This window comes from Enhydra lutris, unplaced genomic scaffold (genome assembly GCF_002288905.1).
Source record: "Enhydra lutris kenyoni isolate GAN:26980312 unplaced genomic scaffold, ASM228890v2 scaffoldscaffold56, whole genome shotgun sequence".
NCBI lineage: Eukaryota > Metazoa > Chordata > Mammalia > Carnivora > Mustelidae > Enhydra > Enhydra lutris.
In genome coordinates, this window is record NW_019154140.1 from 6,372,792 (window position 1) to 6,388,268 (window position 15,477).

Here is a 15,477-nt window from a genome sequence, read left to right on the forward strand (position 1 = left end):
GTCCTTAGGCGGGGAGTGGGAGGGAGCAGAGTCATCAGTGGAGAAGGTGTGACAACAGTAGCAGAGGTCAGGGTTATGTGATTGTTAGCTTTGAAGATGAAGGAAGAGGGCCATGAGTCAAGGAATGAGGTGGTTATAGAAACTGGAAAAGCAAAAGAAGCTGATTCTCCCCTCCAGCCTCCAGAAGCAGGGCAGCCCTGCCATCTCCTTGGTTTTAACCCAATGAGACCTACTGTTGGACTCCTCACCTGCAGAACTGTGGGAGAATAAATATTTGTTGCTTCAAGCCATTTGATTTGTCATGATTTGTTAGAGCCACAAAAGGAAACTAATAGGGATACTGGCTACTTATTTTGTGCAGGGATGTGATGATGGGCCTCCCCAACCAGATTATATGTGCTTGAAGGCTCTGTGTTATCTTCGACTTTCTCTCCCAGCTCCCAGGAGGAAGCCGGCTCACAGGGGAAGCTCAATATACTCCTGTATAGATTCTGAGAGTGCGGGTGATGTTTGGTAGGGATTTGGGGTGGGGGTGAAGCTTATGGCCGTGAAAGGAAGGGGAAGCTGTCAGCGCCGGTCAAGTGTTTGAGGTTAAGAGGTGATGGTCACAGTGCAGGGGTTCTCAAATGTCAGTGTGGAGAATCCTCTGAGATGCGCACAACGTCTGGGGGAGGGCACCTGGTTGAAAGGGACAAGGTGGAGGGAATCCTATTCACTGTGTACTTGCATGTTTCTCAATTTTTACATCTTAATTTTTAAAGAGAAATTTAAATTTGAAAAGAGAATTGTGATCAGAGAGAAAAATTTTGAAGTCCTCGCCGCTCCTGACTTGTGTAAATGTAGATTTCCGGGCCCCGCCCAGCCCCGAATGTCTCGACAGGGTAAGTCTGAGGATGAGCCCGGGAACGTGACTTTTTTTTTTCCAGGCACCCCCAAACAACCGGGAGGCCCCAGCACCTCACTTGGAGAAGCTCCGGCCGCGCGGCGCGGGTTCCGGGCGCGGGCGGCCTCCGGCCGGGGAGGGCGCTGTGCCCGCGGCGCGGGGGGCGGGCCGGGGGCGGAGCGCGGGGCGGCCGGCGGCTCCCGGCTCCCGGCTCCCGGCTCACCGCCCCGGCTCTGGCCCTGCACCTGTGACTGTCGCGACGCTCGCCCTCCCCGCCCCGCGCCCGCAGCCCCATGGCCCCGTCCCGCCTGCAGCTCGGCCTCCGCGCCGCCTACTCCGGCCTCAGCTCCGCGGCCGGCTTCTCCATCTTCCTCGTTTGGACGGTGGTGTACAGACAGCCGGGGACGGCGGCCATGGGGGGGCTCGCAGGTACGCTGGGGCGCGCGGGGGTTGGCATGGGGGGGAGGGCGCGGGGTCCCGGCTACGGGCGCGCGGCGGCGGGAGGCGCTGTGGGCTGCTCCGGGAGGCTCCTCGCGGGCGGCGCTTCCCCGGGGACCGGGGCGGGGAAGGCTGTTTATCCAAAAGCGTCCGTGGGAAGCGCAGGCCCCGCGCGGGCCCGGGCGCCTGCAGGAGAGGATGCCCTCCCGCCCCCCGCCGCCACAGCCGTTGGCACCCGCCTGCCGCGCCGCCGGCCCAGCCGCCCGGTGACAGCGTCCTCCCTGCGTGCCCGCCGGCCTGCCACCCTCCGCTCGCGCCCCTTCCCTGGGGGCTGGGTGAGGCAGAGGAGGAGTAAGCCGAGAGGGCCGGGGAGGTCCTGGGGAAGCCCATCTTCTCCCGCCAGCGCGGACCTCACCTCCAGCAGAGCCCTCAGCCGAGTCCAGGGAGGGGGGACCGCGCGAGGGAATCGGGCAGAAAGTGGACATTTTCTTCCCATCACGGTGTCTCTGCCACCCCTCCGCTGTGGCTCCTCGGCCAAGGTCTGCTGAAGCCTGTGCTAGTGCCTTTTCTGGACTTTAAAGAGCAGAGGGGAGGCGAGTGCTAGAGGGAGAGCGTCAGGTTGCTGCTGGAGACAGGATCCTCACCAATGCTGTGTCTTCACTGTGCACCAGCGGACACCCAGTGAACCTCTCTGGGTTGCAGAATCCGTGTGAAAACAAAACATATTATTCCTACTCACCAACATTTTTTCTGAGTACTTTCTCTGTGTCAGTCACCGTGTTAAGCAGTGTTTCCATCATCTTGTTTCATCTTTACGTTAGTCCTATGCAGTGGGCATTATTATTGTGCCCATTTCACAGACAAGGCTTGAACTGAGGCTAAGAGTAAATAAATAGCTTGCCCGGGGCTACACAGCTACACGAAACAGTGTGTGGGGGGAAGAACTTTGGGGAAAAAAGTACGTGTAATGATATTACTTTTACGTATGGTGATCTCATTCCATTCCTAAAATCCTCTGCCCCAGAGAGCCGTAGGTATACTCATTGAAAGAAACTAGACTTAGTCGTTGCCACCAAGCCTACTGAGGGCTGTCCCTGGGTAGAGAAGGAACGGGAGGTGGGATTTCTGCCTTAATAGAGGGGCATACAGAGCTGCAGCCTGAGCAATGCCCCACAGAGTCCTTGGGGGGCACCCTGGCTGGGCTGCTCTCAGGCCTGCCTAGATCCCCCCCACCCCCCACCCGTGGGTTTCTGCCCTCCCTGGAGGCAGCCAGCCCAGCATTGCTCAGTTCACTACAGACCCCTGGCTCCCCTCTCCCCCCGTCCAGCTGCTCTGTTCCTCAAGGTTCTCTCCTTGCAGTTTTGTGTGTTTGCTCCTGGGAAGGAGGTGTCTTCCAGCGAGGGCCTGTGGCCACAGTGACACCTGAGATGGAGGGGCTGGTGGGGTCAGAGGAGGGAGGGCTGTCCCTGGGATCCGAGCTGGTGTTGTTAGAGTCTGGTCCAGAGGGGCTGAGCCCGGTGGAGCTGAGTGGAGCCGAGACCTCCTGGGCCTCAGTTTCCTCATCTGTAAGAAGTGGGAGGAGACACCACTGAAAGAGGTGATCTCGGGGACCCCCTCCAGGGACAGTTTAGAATGATCTGCAGCGATCATCCCACAGCTGCCTCTCAGGAGGCTGTGGAAGAGGCCCCGTAACTTGGGCTCCAGGGAGTGTGGGCTGTCCCTCTGACCTGAACCCTGCCCTCTCTCCCTCCCTAAAGGCTTCCCTCAGCCTCTGAGGCAGGCCAGCTGTGCAGCTGCCTGCAGGGAGAGAAGCACGGGCAGCAGCAGCTGGAGCAGGGCCTGGCGCCTCCCAGGCAGTCTGGGCTTGTGGACGACAGGGAGGTGGCAAAGGATGAGCCATGCCGCTTGGCAGTGGTGGGTCTTCGGGCAGGCAGAGGGCTGGCCAGGTCAGAGCCACCAGCCCTCCCTACCTCGAGTGGGTTCTGAGAAAGTCTGTAGCCAGTCAGCCTTCTTCCTCTTTCGGGGGAAGCATCAGCAGATTTACTGACTTGTGAGCACCCCACTTCTGACTCGGCATTTTCTAGCCCAGAAACTGCTGAGTCACCAGAGGGCAGCCCCATCATGCTCCTTCTCCCCTGCATACCAGGCTGATGGGGGTGCTGGTTTCTAAGGGAGTGTCAGCCCTGGGGCCCCAGGGGCCATGGGACGAGATGCACTGTCTCCCATCCTGGCGGGTGTCTGGCAAGAAGCCGCTTGGAGGAAAGGCAGTTGCAGAGAAAATGGTTTTGCCCTGGGAATCCTGGGGAAACACAGACTCTCGTTCCAGGTCTAATAGACCAAGGAAAGGGGAAAATAATTGAAAAAGTTGCCCCAGGAGTCTAAATGGCTTTGTGTTCTTCCCACATGACCCTGGGAGTGAGAGGAGCCCTGGGGCTCGGGGCCTGGCTTTTCCCCAGGCTGGTGTAGAGGGCAGAGGTGCATGAACAGACTGGGGCCCTGGCCCCAGGGTCCCACCTGTCTGAGTTTCTCTGTGGGCCCCTCTGTCCTCCTCCCAGCTTCTCATCTCCATCCCAGGCCCTGGTGACACTCTCACGGGCCAGCTCTGACCCTTCGTTGCCCTTGGTCTGCCAGCTGTGAGCCCCCAGTGGAGCAAGGGCTCTGCTCATTGAAGTGGTTCGGTGGGGTGGGGGGCGAGGGTGAGTATGCAGCTGGGTGGGCCTGGGGAACTGACCATCCTGCCCAGAGTGTCCTCAGGAAGAGAGTAAAACTGAGAGACAATTGCTTCCTGCCTGAGGTGTGGGAGGGGACCAGTCGGGGGTCCTGCTCCCTCACTGCCCACCTTGGGGGAGCTCCCTGGTCCAAGGACAGCGGTGGGAGCCCGGGTGTGTAAGAATGGACCTGCTGGCAGAAGTGGCTTGTGTTTATCTGGAGGCAAGGCCTATGCGCAGGGGAAGTGAGAGGTGGTTAAGGTTGGGCCTGCTTATTAACAAAGAACTAGTACACGGGACACCCAAAATGGCCATCTTCCTTTTCCTAGCCCTTTTTGGCATGTGGGTGTATGGCGGTGGGTGGGGGGGGTGTCTGGGGGCACTCCTGCAGCCGGCCAGTGGACCAACACATGGCATTTCCACAGGCCCCCATTTCAGCATTTCCTAACCCAGAAATTGCTGAGTCACAGAGGAATTACTCTGCCCTCCTTATTTTTCTCCTAAGCTGGCTCCAGGATCTTCGGGTGGTGGAGGATCTCCGAGCTCATCCTGTCTAGCCCCTCCATGCCACTCCAGGCCCTCCATGGAGTACTGAGCAGACAGAGGGCGGGTGGCGCTGTCCCAGACAAATGCCCATCTGACTGTCCTGGGATGCACTCAGGAACAACATGCCTTCTTCCTGGGGCCCTTTAAGGACTCACACACCATCCCCAGATGAACACTTAGGATGCACGTGAGAGGTCTGGGAAATGCTTCTGGGCACCTGCTCTAGATCGTGTAAGGTGTAAGCGGAAAAGCCGGGAGATCATATTTCTGCCCACCTCCGGCCTGCTCTGGCTTCCTGTCTCGGCGGGGATGGAAAGACACTTGTTCCCAGTTCACCCTGATCTCAGGAGTGGCGGGACCCATGTTGCAGGCCCCAGGCCCCCCACAGAAGGAGGGGCAGAGCTGGGAGAGCGTGGGTCAAACAGGGTGGGACAGGAGGTGGGGGTTGGGCGGCTGGCAGGGCTGAGCCCTCACTAGGGTGGGAATGGCTGAGTTTCCAGGCTGACAGGACCTTTGGGCTCACCCATTTTCTAGACGGGGAAACACCAAGGCTCTGAGAGGTCACGAGCAGCACAGCAGTGCCAGGCCCCAGACATCCTGGCTCACAGTCCCGTGGCTTTGTGTCCCACGCCAGGCTGCCCGAATTGTGACAGCTGCCGAGCTGATAACCAGAGCCTAGTTCTGTGACCATGCCCTCCGCCCCTGCCAGCCTCTCTTCCCTCCTAACTTCAAAAAGAGAGAGAGAGAGAAATATCTTGGGCATATAAAAAAGGCTAGAGGATTTCATTAACTCCCTTATACTTAGCACTCAGTCTAAGAAATAAAATATTACAGACCTAGTGAAAGCACGCTCCTGCCCCCATCTCTCATCCACTTCCCGTCCTTCTGGCCCTTGCTCAAGAGAACCACTTTCCCCAACCAGATGCCCGCCCTTCCGACACCCAGATGCTCCTCTGCCTGTAGGGTGTGCGGCTGGCTGCCTGCTGGAAACGTCTCCCGGTGGCTCTGCCTCTTTCCTCATTCCTTCCTCGCAGGGACCTGTGGCCCTGCTATGGGCACTTGCCAGTGCGACATAGTTGTCCCACTCCTGGGGCTGTGCCGGCAGGCACAGCCTGGCACTGAGGGTACTCATTGTATCTGCTGAGCAGCAGCTGGCATCTGGGGAAGTGCCCAGCCAGGCCCAGAGGGCAGGCCCTGGAGAGGCTGGGGACATCTGGCCTGCCCTCTCAGCAAACCAGAGTGAGTGACATGGTCAAGAGCAAGAGGGCCACTTGGGTGCTGAGTGGGCTTGGGGGTCTCACTACTGCGCCTCTTCACTCTGCAGGAGCAATCCACAGAGTTCTGAAAGGGCCCCATAGGCCTCAAGCCCAGCCATAGGCCTTGGAGGGGTGGGAGGGCCCTCGGTAGGTGGTAGCAGGTTCTGGAAAGCAGGCCCGACTGCAGTGATTCCCAAACCTTCTGATGTCCAGACCTCTTCACATGCTGGAAAAGTAGTGACACCCCAAAGAAATCTTGTTTGTGGGTTATATGTCTCGATGCATACCATACCAGAAATTAGGACACATTTGCAAGCATTTATTTTTTTAATCTAAACATTTCAGTTGTTGTTTATTGTCATCAAATATCCAGTGTCCTAATTTTTCTGCTTGTTTCATAACGTTTTTAAAAAAATTTTTTAAATTTAAATTCCATTAATTAACATATATTATTTATTTCAGGGTTAGAGGTATGTGAGTCATCAGTTTTCTATAATACCCAGTGCTCATTACAAGCATTTTAAAGTAATATGAAAAATAACATTGTGTTAGCATAAATAATATATTTGTGTAAGAAATAGTCATTTTTTTTATTTTTTTATTTTTATTTTTTTTAAGATTTTATTTATTTATTTGAGAGACAGAGATCACAAATAGGCAGAGAGGCAGGCAGAGAGAGAGAGGGAAGCAGGCTCCCTGCTGAGCATAGAGCCCCATGTGGGGCTCGATCCCAGAACCCTGAGATCATGACCTGAGCGAAGGCAGAGGCTTAACCCAATGAGCCACCCAGGTATCCCAGTCATGTTTTTTTAAAACAAAAAAATGAGGGGGAAAGAATGGCATGGTTTCCTATCTTTGCAAATCACTTTAACATCTGGGTTAACAGGAGGCGGTAGATTCTCTTATCTACTTTTACTTTCAAGTTGGTGATGCCAGAGGCCTTGTAGCCTCCAGAACATTCCACTCAGGGGTCAGAAAGCAACGAAAGTGGAAAGCCAACATTACCTTAGTAATACTATGCAAACAGCGCTGGCCTCTGGGGCCAAAGGGTCCTGGGAGGTCCCTGGGGTCCCCGGGCTGGAGGCCAGGTGAGGAGGCAGGGGAAGGGCAGCTCCCTCGGCTGACGGGTCTGTCCCCGCAGGTGTGCTGGCGCTGTGGGTGCTGGTGACGCACGTGATGTACATGCAGGATTACTGGAGGACCTGGCTCAAGGGACTGCGTGGCTTCTTCTTCGTGGGCATCCTCTTCTCGGCAGTGTCCGTTGCCACCTTCTGCACCTTCCTTGTGCTGGCTGTCACCCGACACCAGAGTGAGGGCGGTCAGGGAGGGAAGGGCGTGGGAGGGCCCATGGGGGACTTAGGAGGATTCTGGTCCTGGTTCCAAAGCTTACGTCCAGGGAGCTTGGGCAGCCCACTTAACCTGCCCATGCCTGGGTTTTCTCAGCGAGGGAAAGCAGTACCTAGAGGACCCCCCACCTCAGGGTGCAAGGATTCACTGAAATGCATGGGAGGTGTTGAGTTGGGTGGGCTCTGCAGGTCGGCAGCCCAGCCTGCAGTTTTTATTAGCTCTAGGGGTTGGTCCTTCTGCCCAGCTCTGGGATGGGAGCGCCCCCTGGTGGCTGCGGCCAGCAAGTAAGCTAAGGCCCTTCCTGCCCCTAAGGAGTCTAAAGCTTCCTGCAGGGTGCAAGTGGCCCAGGGTCAATGTAGAAGGGCAGAGTAGGTGATACAGAGCCGGGATTGGCCAGCTCTGACCTTCCCTCAGCCCCACGGCCTCCTGCCTGCAAACCCCAAATGCTCTAGAAGTGCTTATCACATTCCACCTCTCCTGGTGGGGAGGGGTGGCCTTGGGCTTGTGGCATGGTGGCGGGGGTCCAGGGCAAAGCCCTCTCAAGTCACTGTGGGGTTCCTCTCCCCTGCAGGCCTCACGGACCCCAACAGCTACTACCTCTCCTGTGTCTGGAGCTTCATTTCCTTCAAGTGGGCCTTCCTGCTCAGCCTTTACGCCCACCGCTACCGGGCTGACTTTGCCGACATCAGCATCCTCAGCGATTTCTGACCCACGGGGTGAGGCTTCTATACCCTGGGAGTCCTCAGGACCTGGACTCAGCCTCTGAGACACTGGGCAGGCCTGCCGCACCCCCTGGACACCCTGGATCTGCGGCAGAAGAAACACTGCAAGAGGACTGCGGTCTCCTAGGAAGCTGTCCTGTCCCCTTTGCGGGACACCTGGGTGTGGTGGAAAGGGGTCCTTCCTGCCATGTTGCTCCTCATCGGCCTGGCTGGAGGGCAGCTTTAGACCTTTTCAGATGGATCTATTTTCTTAGCACTCAGTGAGGAATCTTTGTAAGCAGGGCCAAGGCAGTGAGTCGAGGGCTAGGGCAGTGAGCCTTGACCTCTGCCTCGGGGCACTCTCCCTCAGGCCAGGCTGAGAACCTGGGAGTCAAGTCAAGTAAGGGGTCTCTACGGGAGACCTCCCAACCCCAACCCCAGCCCCCCATCCTGTTGTCTTTTGAGAGTCAGGTAGCCTAACCCCTCAGTCCCAGGGATGGCAACACTTGGCTCTCTTTTCCCAAGGCCTGGGGACCTAAGTGGAGAGTTGAATGTCCCTCTCCTGGCCCAGGGCTGGTGTCCCATGAGTGTGCTGGAGCCAGTCATCTCCTTCACCACACCACACACCCCAAAGCAGGACTCCCTGAACAAGGCCAGACTAGGTGTCTGGGGAAGGTGCCCTGCCCCAAGAAGGGCTCCGGGGAAGGGGGCAGCATGGCACAGGCTGGAGGGAGCCCCTCAGATCTGTGCCCATGCACCCACAGCCCTGTATTTCCATCACTTCTCACATGCGTCACCCCTGGCCACGAGATAGTCCTCTACTCCCCCACTCACTGCCCTTTGCCTAGAGCTCTCGTCTTTGAAAATCTCCCTTCTGAAGGACAAAATCTGCTTTTCTGCCTATACATGGGCACAAGGGCTCACTAACTCAGGAGGGAACTATTGTTACATACCCCTTTTTATGTTAGGTTGCCATTTTGCATGGTCTGCCCTTTCCCCCCCCTGATATGTCCTGCCCTTCAGCTCTTTTGCCTTATCTGTGTCACTGTCACTTTAGCAGAAATACAGCGGCCATTTGTACCCAACAGCCTCTGGTGGTTTCTTGTGGTGTACTCTTTTGGGGAGTTGGGGTGGGGTGGGGCGGGTGCTGTGGGAGTGGCCAGCAGGAAGGGTGGTGGTGGCCAGTCTCGAGGTGTCTCAGGAGACCGTCTCCTTAGCTCACCTTGTGCCCTGGAAGGCTGAGGGGGCATCACTGACTTGGGCTGGAGGCCCTCTCCCTCTGGGCGCTCTTGGCATAGGAGAGCCCAGCAGCCTGACTCTCAGGCCGTGCCGGTCAGAGCAATGGTGCTCAGAGGCACAGCCTCAGCACAGCACCACTGGTGACATTTAGTGTGTCACCCAAGAGGCCAGGACAGACGGGAAGGGGGCGAACCTGCTTCCCTTCATGCTCTTCCCAGCTGAGGGCTTGAGGCCAGGTCTGAGGTGATGAGGCTGCTACTCCTACGGGCTCGGAACTAGAAAGACCGGCGCTGGCAGCCTGGCACTTTCCTCTCTGGTGACTGGATAAGCTTGTCCCAGCCTGCTGCCTTGTGCATGATCTCTCCTGGGCTCACTACCTGTTAAGGAGTTATGGTGCATTCGAACAGGAAGGGACCATAAACAGTGTCTATTTCTGGAGCCTTTAACTGATAAACAGAGGCCCCAGGAGGTGACGTGACTTACCTGAGCTCCCAGCTGGGACTTGAGCCCAGGGAGGTCTGATTCACCGCTCTCTGGGGAGGCCTTCTGGGGCTGCGTCTCTATACCCCCACCCTCTCAGTGGGCCTTCTACCTCTGGACACAGCCTAAAGCTGCTGCCTTTACGACACCGAAGGGGGACAAGCAGGGGCCAGCTGGGTTGTGTTCAGAATGGATTCTTCCTGCAAGGGCGCTGCCCACAGGAGGGCAAGGAGCTGGAGGGGAGCTGGCCCCCAGCCCAGCCTGGTCCCTTCCCCACATCAAATGGGACGCATGCTGTGCTGTATGGCTGAACGCCCGCCACTAGCCCCCACGTAGCCCTATGCCCACAGTACACTCCTCATCCCCAGAGGCCCCTCCACAGGCACCGTTAAAGCAAATAAAACATTTATTGTTCAGATTTTTTTTTCCATTTTTTTTCTTTTTTTTCTCTTTTTTACAAAAACATGCATACGTACACAGGGTATGGTGGTCCTGGGGAACACACACACACACACACACACACACACACACACACGTACTCTCTAACTCACAAACATACATACTCTTACTCTCCCCCTCTCTCTCACACACACACAAACACTTTCCTTCTTGGCCCCCGGCCTGAACCCCAGAAGCCTTGAAGACTTTGCCAGGGAAGCCTCCCCTCCCCCATGTCTTGTGTCCACTCTCCCACCCCCTTTCCCCTCAGCCAAGCTAGTCCTATGTAGGGCAGGAGTCAGAGCTGAGTGAGGGAGACCCCAGAAAGAGAGAAGGCTCATGGAGGGGGGGCAGTGACCCAGGGGCCCCTGGCGGCCATGCTGTGCCACTGAGGGGAGATGAAGAGTTTGGCACCGTTGGCTCAGGAAGCATGGAACTCCCAGAGCACCTGTCTGCTCCACCAGGGCACTGAGATGGTTGACGTAGGGTGGCCTCTGGCGGGGGCAGGGACCAGATGGGAGGCCTGCCGATGACTACTCTCTTGGAAGGAGCTTTGTCTCCCTGCCCATTGATGGGGCGGGGTGGGGGGGGCGGGGAGAGGAAGCTTCCAGAGTCATCTGAGGAAGCAGGCAAGAAAGATGCCCTCACACTCAGGGACAGCGGATCCCGTGGCTCCTCCTACCCATCCCCCTTTCCCCACTCCAGCCCAGCCCTCAGAGCTTAGGAAGGACCACCCTGGCTGAGGCCAAGTTCACATTTCTGTGTGGAGCCTGGGGCTGTGTGCAAAGCCCAGGGTCTACAGAGCCAAGAATAGTGGTTATCGGTGGGCCCGAATGAGCTAGTCCTCCTCTGTGCAGTCCTGAGGAATGGGGGCCCAGCCCGGGGCCTGGACCCCAAAGGGGTAGACTCTGTTTTTGAAAGAGTGCTACTGAGGCCTGGCTGGCTGCCCAGCCTGCCTCCTCTCCGGGTCCTCTTTGGTCCCTATCCTAGACCCAGGGCCCTTCTCAGGCTCCTTGGGGTGACCGCAAGGGGCTGTTCTCTGGCCCCGACTACCTGCCTGAAGGCTGTCTGAAGACCCCGGGAATGGGTACAGTTGCCAGAGGCTAGACAAGAACCAGGTCCGAAGGGCAGGGTGGGCGCAGGTCCATTCTTTTGGAGCCTCAGAGATTCATTGGTTCTTCCTCCTCCACCAGCTGTTCTGGGGGCCTGTGGGGAGAGACAAGGGTGGGGCTGCCAGAGGGCCTCAGCCCAGCTTGCTGGAAGTAAGAAGGCTGGGATGGTTGTGCTGGGCGCTGGGGTCCTCGAGCCAGGAGGGTTCGAGGGGTGGAGAGGCTGCGGGCCAGGGGCTGGGCATTACCGCTCTTCAGCCAGGATGCCCACGGACAGGGATGCCAGCGCGGTCACTGCCTCCACCTCTTCTGCGTCGGCCCCTGGCACCCTGGGTGCCCAGGAATCCGGACAGGAAGCCAGGCGCTGCATGCAGCCCCAGTATTTACCTGTGGCAAGAAGCAGAGTCAGAAAGGGTTGGGGAAACAGGCCCGTCCCCCCAGCCACGCCACGTGTCCTAAACTGATATAAGGCTGGACCTCTCAGGCCAAGGGCCAGACAGCAGACAGGAGCGGGAGCCTCCTCAGTCTGGGATCAGTGCTCTCAGTTCTACCCTCAGTTCCCTCACAGTCCCCCCTACCGCAACCTTCCAGGGAGAGCGGAGCGGATTCGCCGTGGCCACCAGGGGGCCCTAGCAGATGCCCCAGCCATTCCCCCACCCCTGACCCGTTCTGATAGCGTGGGGCTCTGAAGAGCACCAGTAGGGCCCATTCTTCCCTAGATAGGGTCTGCACCTCCACGCAGCACACAGGATGGGGCATGGGAGGGGGGAAGGTCACAACGCAGAAAGCTGACCACCACCACGGCTACGCTGGGTGGCCGTCAGCAGGTCACCTAACTGCCTGGGCTTCCAACTGCCCCCACTAAGCCACGGACATGAGCATCCTGCCTGCTGTTGTAAGCTAATGTCCATGGCACACGCCCAGCCCAGAAGCTGGCCCAGGGTGAAGACTCTGTACAAAGTACCAGCACCATCTTTACTGTTCTACACCCGTCCTCTACTGGCCCTGGATGTGGGCAAACCTACTTTATTCATTTTTGTATCCCTAGCATTGAACCCTGGTCTTCACATAAAATGTTCCATAGATGCTAAGTTGTAAGTGGAAATTTAAGCTGTCTCCCAAATGTTCTTCTTCTTCTTTTTTTAAAGTAGGCTCCACATCGGGTGTGGAGTCCAATGTAGCACTTGAACTCATGACCCTGAGGATCAAAAACCTCAGCCAAAATCAAGAGTTGGATGCTTAAGCCTCTGAGCCACCCAGGCACCCCCAAATACTAATTATCTTATTCTAAGACCAGCCCCCAAAGCAGGCAGAGCTCCCAAGATCGCTGTGGACAGGACTGAGGGTCAAGGAAGAACCAGTGCTTTTGGCAAAAGGCCTATTGCTACTGGCCTGGCCCTGACCTAGGATTGTGGCTGGGGATGGAAGGCCTGTCCTGCCTTAGGAGGCAGGCAGTCCCCACTGGATCCATGGAGGGCTCCGAGAGCACCCATTCACGGGGAGGGAGGCAGTCCCACCGTTATTATTGGGGTCATTCATAGGAAGCCCACTCCAGTACAGCAAGAGAGCCCCTTGCCTGGCAGGCACTGGGAGTCATGGGGCACGGGTTACTGAGGGCAGGAGACCCCTGAGGTTCTGGGATCAGCGGGTACCCTTTCTCCGTACTCACTGTGCACCCGGATCACGGCTTCCAAAGAGCGGATGGCGTTGAGGTTGGGTTTCTGTTTCCAGCCCTCTTCTGAGAGAGGGTCCACCTTTAAGAGAAAACAGCATGTCAGCTGTTAGGGACCCACAGGCCTAGGAATCTTCCACCCCAATGGCCCTGGCTTTCCAGGTACAAACATGCCCGTGTTCCCGGCTCTGCCTAAGGCTGGAAATGCTAGTCTTAGACCTGACCTGGGGAAGGGGTACCCACTCTGTCCCCCTCGTTCTAGGCCTGACACCCCAGCACTATCTGCAAGCCCTCTGGGGGGCACCCCATCTGCCTGCATGCTGGGACCATCCTCAGGGGGCTGGACTTCCTGCTCTATGGATACACAGATGGGCGGGCAGCTCACCTTGTTGCCCAGAAGAGCAGCCACACAGGCCTCAGACGCATCACAGATGGCTGTGAGGTCATGGCCACCTTCCAAGGCCAGCACCACCGCACCTCCCGCCAAGCTCATCAGCTGCTGTGTCATGTACCCAAAACCTAGACGGTTGGGTGAGAAGGAAAAGGAGAGGCAGGCCTGGAGGAGAGGTGGACTCTCTCTGAAATTTCTCTGCTGGCATCCTTCTTTATAAATGATGCTCAGATGCACACATCTCTCCTCCTTCCAGGCCTTTCACAGGGTCCCCCGTGTCAGACCTATTCATATGCCCCAGTCAAGGCTTGCGGGGATTAAGGGACTTGCATGAGGCCCACAGCCAGGATGTGGACTGGAACCTGGGGCTTGTACTCCAGCCTGTCTTTTCCACTAAGTCACACCATCTTCTCCTTCTGTCCCCCAAACCCTGGGGCCCAGCAGGCTGAGTGGGCTCCTCCCCGTCCACCTCCAGGAGAAGCTGGCAACTCAGCTGGGGATGGCACAACTGGGGTGTGCATTGTGGGGGGCGGGGGAGTCCCAAGGCCAAGCTTCTTGGCTACCAGATGTCACCCCCAGGTTGTAGTATAGGTCTCCTGTGGTGACAGCCCTGGTCATGAGAAAGGGCTCTGGGCAGGGCTAGGCGAGGAGGGCCCAGGGAACATCAGGCCCAGCTGCCACACCGGTTCTCACTCATGGTCCTGAGCTGGCCACTGCCAACTTCCCCAGGACTGGGGCAGTCCCCAGGACTCTCCTCCCAGCCTAGCCCTCATTCCCTACCTCTCCCCCTGAGCTGGGCCCTCCTTACATTTAGCGGAAACATGGTAGCCACCCAGTGGGGCTGGGTGACCCTCGGCGGCATCAAACCCAGCTGACACCAGGACCAGGTCCGGAGAGAACTCTCGGGCGATGGGCATCACGACCATCCTGTGTGGGGGCCAGATGCAGGGGCTCAGCACTCTGTGCAGGGCTGCCGGGGACGGGCCTCTTCCTACCAGCTTTACCATGAGTACCCTGCTCTTGGGACTCCAAGTCACCCAATCTCCCAGCAGGATAAATGGATCCGTCTAGCCTCTCTGACCTGGCTGGCCACCCATATCCCTGGCACAGTCTAAGGACTTAGCCACCCAGAGCTCTTAATGGGGAAGGGGCAGGAAGGAGTTAGGGATGGGGTCCCAAAGGAGAAGAAAGAAGAGTGTGTGTATGTCCATGGGTGCTTGGGCGCGCGCGCGCGCATGTGTGTGTGTGTGTGTGTGTGTGTGTGTGTCTGTGGGGTGCGGTGGGGCAGGGCCACAGTGGGGGCAGGACACTAAGCCTTGGGGACTGAAACTACTGGGACGCAGCTGCCACTCACTTCGGACTGAGTTGACCACACCTCACCTCTCGCCACCTAAGAGCTGACTCTGTTGACATCCTAGGCCACCCAGATTCATTCTCTTATCCTCTGCCTCTGCTGGCCCCCCGCAGCTGCCTCCCTCCATCCCTCACCCAACTCTGGGGTCCATTTTGATGTGTTTCGAAGCCCTGGGCTCAGGGCACACAGACACTAGGAAGCCCAGTCCGGGGCTTCTCCAGAATTAGTTCTCATGGAGACTATTTCCAGAAAAGTATTTGAGACCTACTTCCAGGATTCTCTTTTCCCAAATGGAGTATAGGCACCCCAGAGGGAAACATAAGGGCTCCTAAACAGAGCCCAAGGCCCTTTCTTAAGCAACTCCCTCAATACGAACATCATCTGCTTTCTTTCTCCATAATTTAAATTTCTTATCTCTCGTGCAAAGCCCACCTCCTCCAAGCAGACTTGCTTGACTGAATGTGGCAGCTATGCTCACTTCACCCTGCCTATCTTCCGGCACTCAGTTCAACACTGGCTCTGGGTAACACGTGACTTGATAAAGTACCCCTGACTTTTTCATTCTGTGTCTCCCGTCTTTTCATGGGGACTGGAGGCTCCTAGAGGCCACTGTAACAGTGCCTTTCCTTTTATTTGTCTCAGTCTGAAAGGCCCACCCTGGGACTGGCTTATCATGTCCAGTAACTGGATGAGGACAGGCTGCCAAACCAACCCATCACCTCCGGCCTGGTACTGTTGGGAAAAGAGGCACGAAAGAGTGGCCTTGCTGACTGGACCTCCTCTGGGGCCCCAGAGCACTCACCTGAAGGCAGCCAGGTACTCAGGATCCCCCATCGGGGGGTCCAGGCCTCCAGCCCAGGCCACGTTGACATTGAAGCCCTCACCGCTACCAGCTCCCACCTGGAAAATAGGAGG

At 57.3% G+C, this 15,477-nt stretch overlaps 2 protein-coding genes across 5 annotated transcripts in view; one reads left to right on the forward strand and one right to left on the reverse strand.

The window, feature by feature from the left end:
* The first annotated feature begins 1,122 nt into the window (after window positions 1-1,122).
* Window positions 1,123-8,964, forward strand: LOC111157849 (solute carrier family 48 member 1). The gene is made up of 3 exons (XM_022519542.1): window positions 1,123-1,312; window positions 6,973-7,140; window positions 7,750-8,964. The coding sequence occupies exons 1-3, from the start codon at window positions 1,177-1,179 to the stop codon at window positions 7,884-7,886; spliced, it is 441 nt and encodes a 146-aa protein (XP_022375250.1). The 5' UTR covers window positions 1,123-1,176; the 3' UTR covers window positions 7,887-8,964.
* A 1,054-nt stretch (window positions 8,965-10,018) lies between these two features.
* Window positions 10,019-15,477, reverse strand: part of LOC111157815 (histone deacetylase 7) — a 35,298-nt gene continuing 29,839 nt past the window's right edge. For all 4 annotated transcript variants that reach the window (XM_022519481.1, XM_022519479.1, XM_022519480.1 and 1 more), the window contains 6 exons: window positions 15,365-15,462; window positions 14,017-14,135; window positions 13,203-13,336; window positions 12,815-12,899; window positions 11,394-11,532; window positions 10,019-11,242 (listed from right to left, as the gene is read on the reverse strand). In XM_022519481.1, coding sequence (XP_022375189.1) covers window positions 11,197-11,242; window positions 11,394-11,532; window positions 12,815-12,899; window positions 13,203-13,336; window positions 14,017-14,135; window positions 15,365-15,462 — 621 coding nt within the window. In that variant the 3' untranslated portion in view covers window positions 10,019-11,196. The remainder of the gene's footprint in view (window positions 11,243-11,393; window positions 11,533-12,814; window positions 12,900-13,202; window positions 13,337-14,016; window positions 14,136-15,364; window positions 15,463-15,477) is intronic.

Bases quoted from the DNA above. Each gene is read 5' to 3' on its own strand.
- LOC111157849 (XM_022519542.1), top strand. From the start codon at position 1,177: ATGGCCCCGTCCCGCCTGCAGCTCGGCCTCCGCGCCGCCTACTCCGGC. The intron at 1,313-6,972 runs GTACGCTGGGGC...CTGTCCCCGCAG, and splicing joins GGCCATGGGGGGGCTCGCAG to GTGTGCTGGCGCTGTGGGTG. The intron at 7,141-7,749 runs GTGAGGGCGGTC...TCTCCCCTGCAG, and splicing joins GGCTGTCACCCGACACCAGA to GCCTCACGGACCCCAACAGC.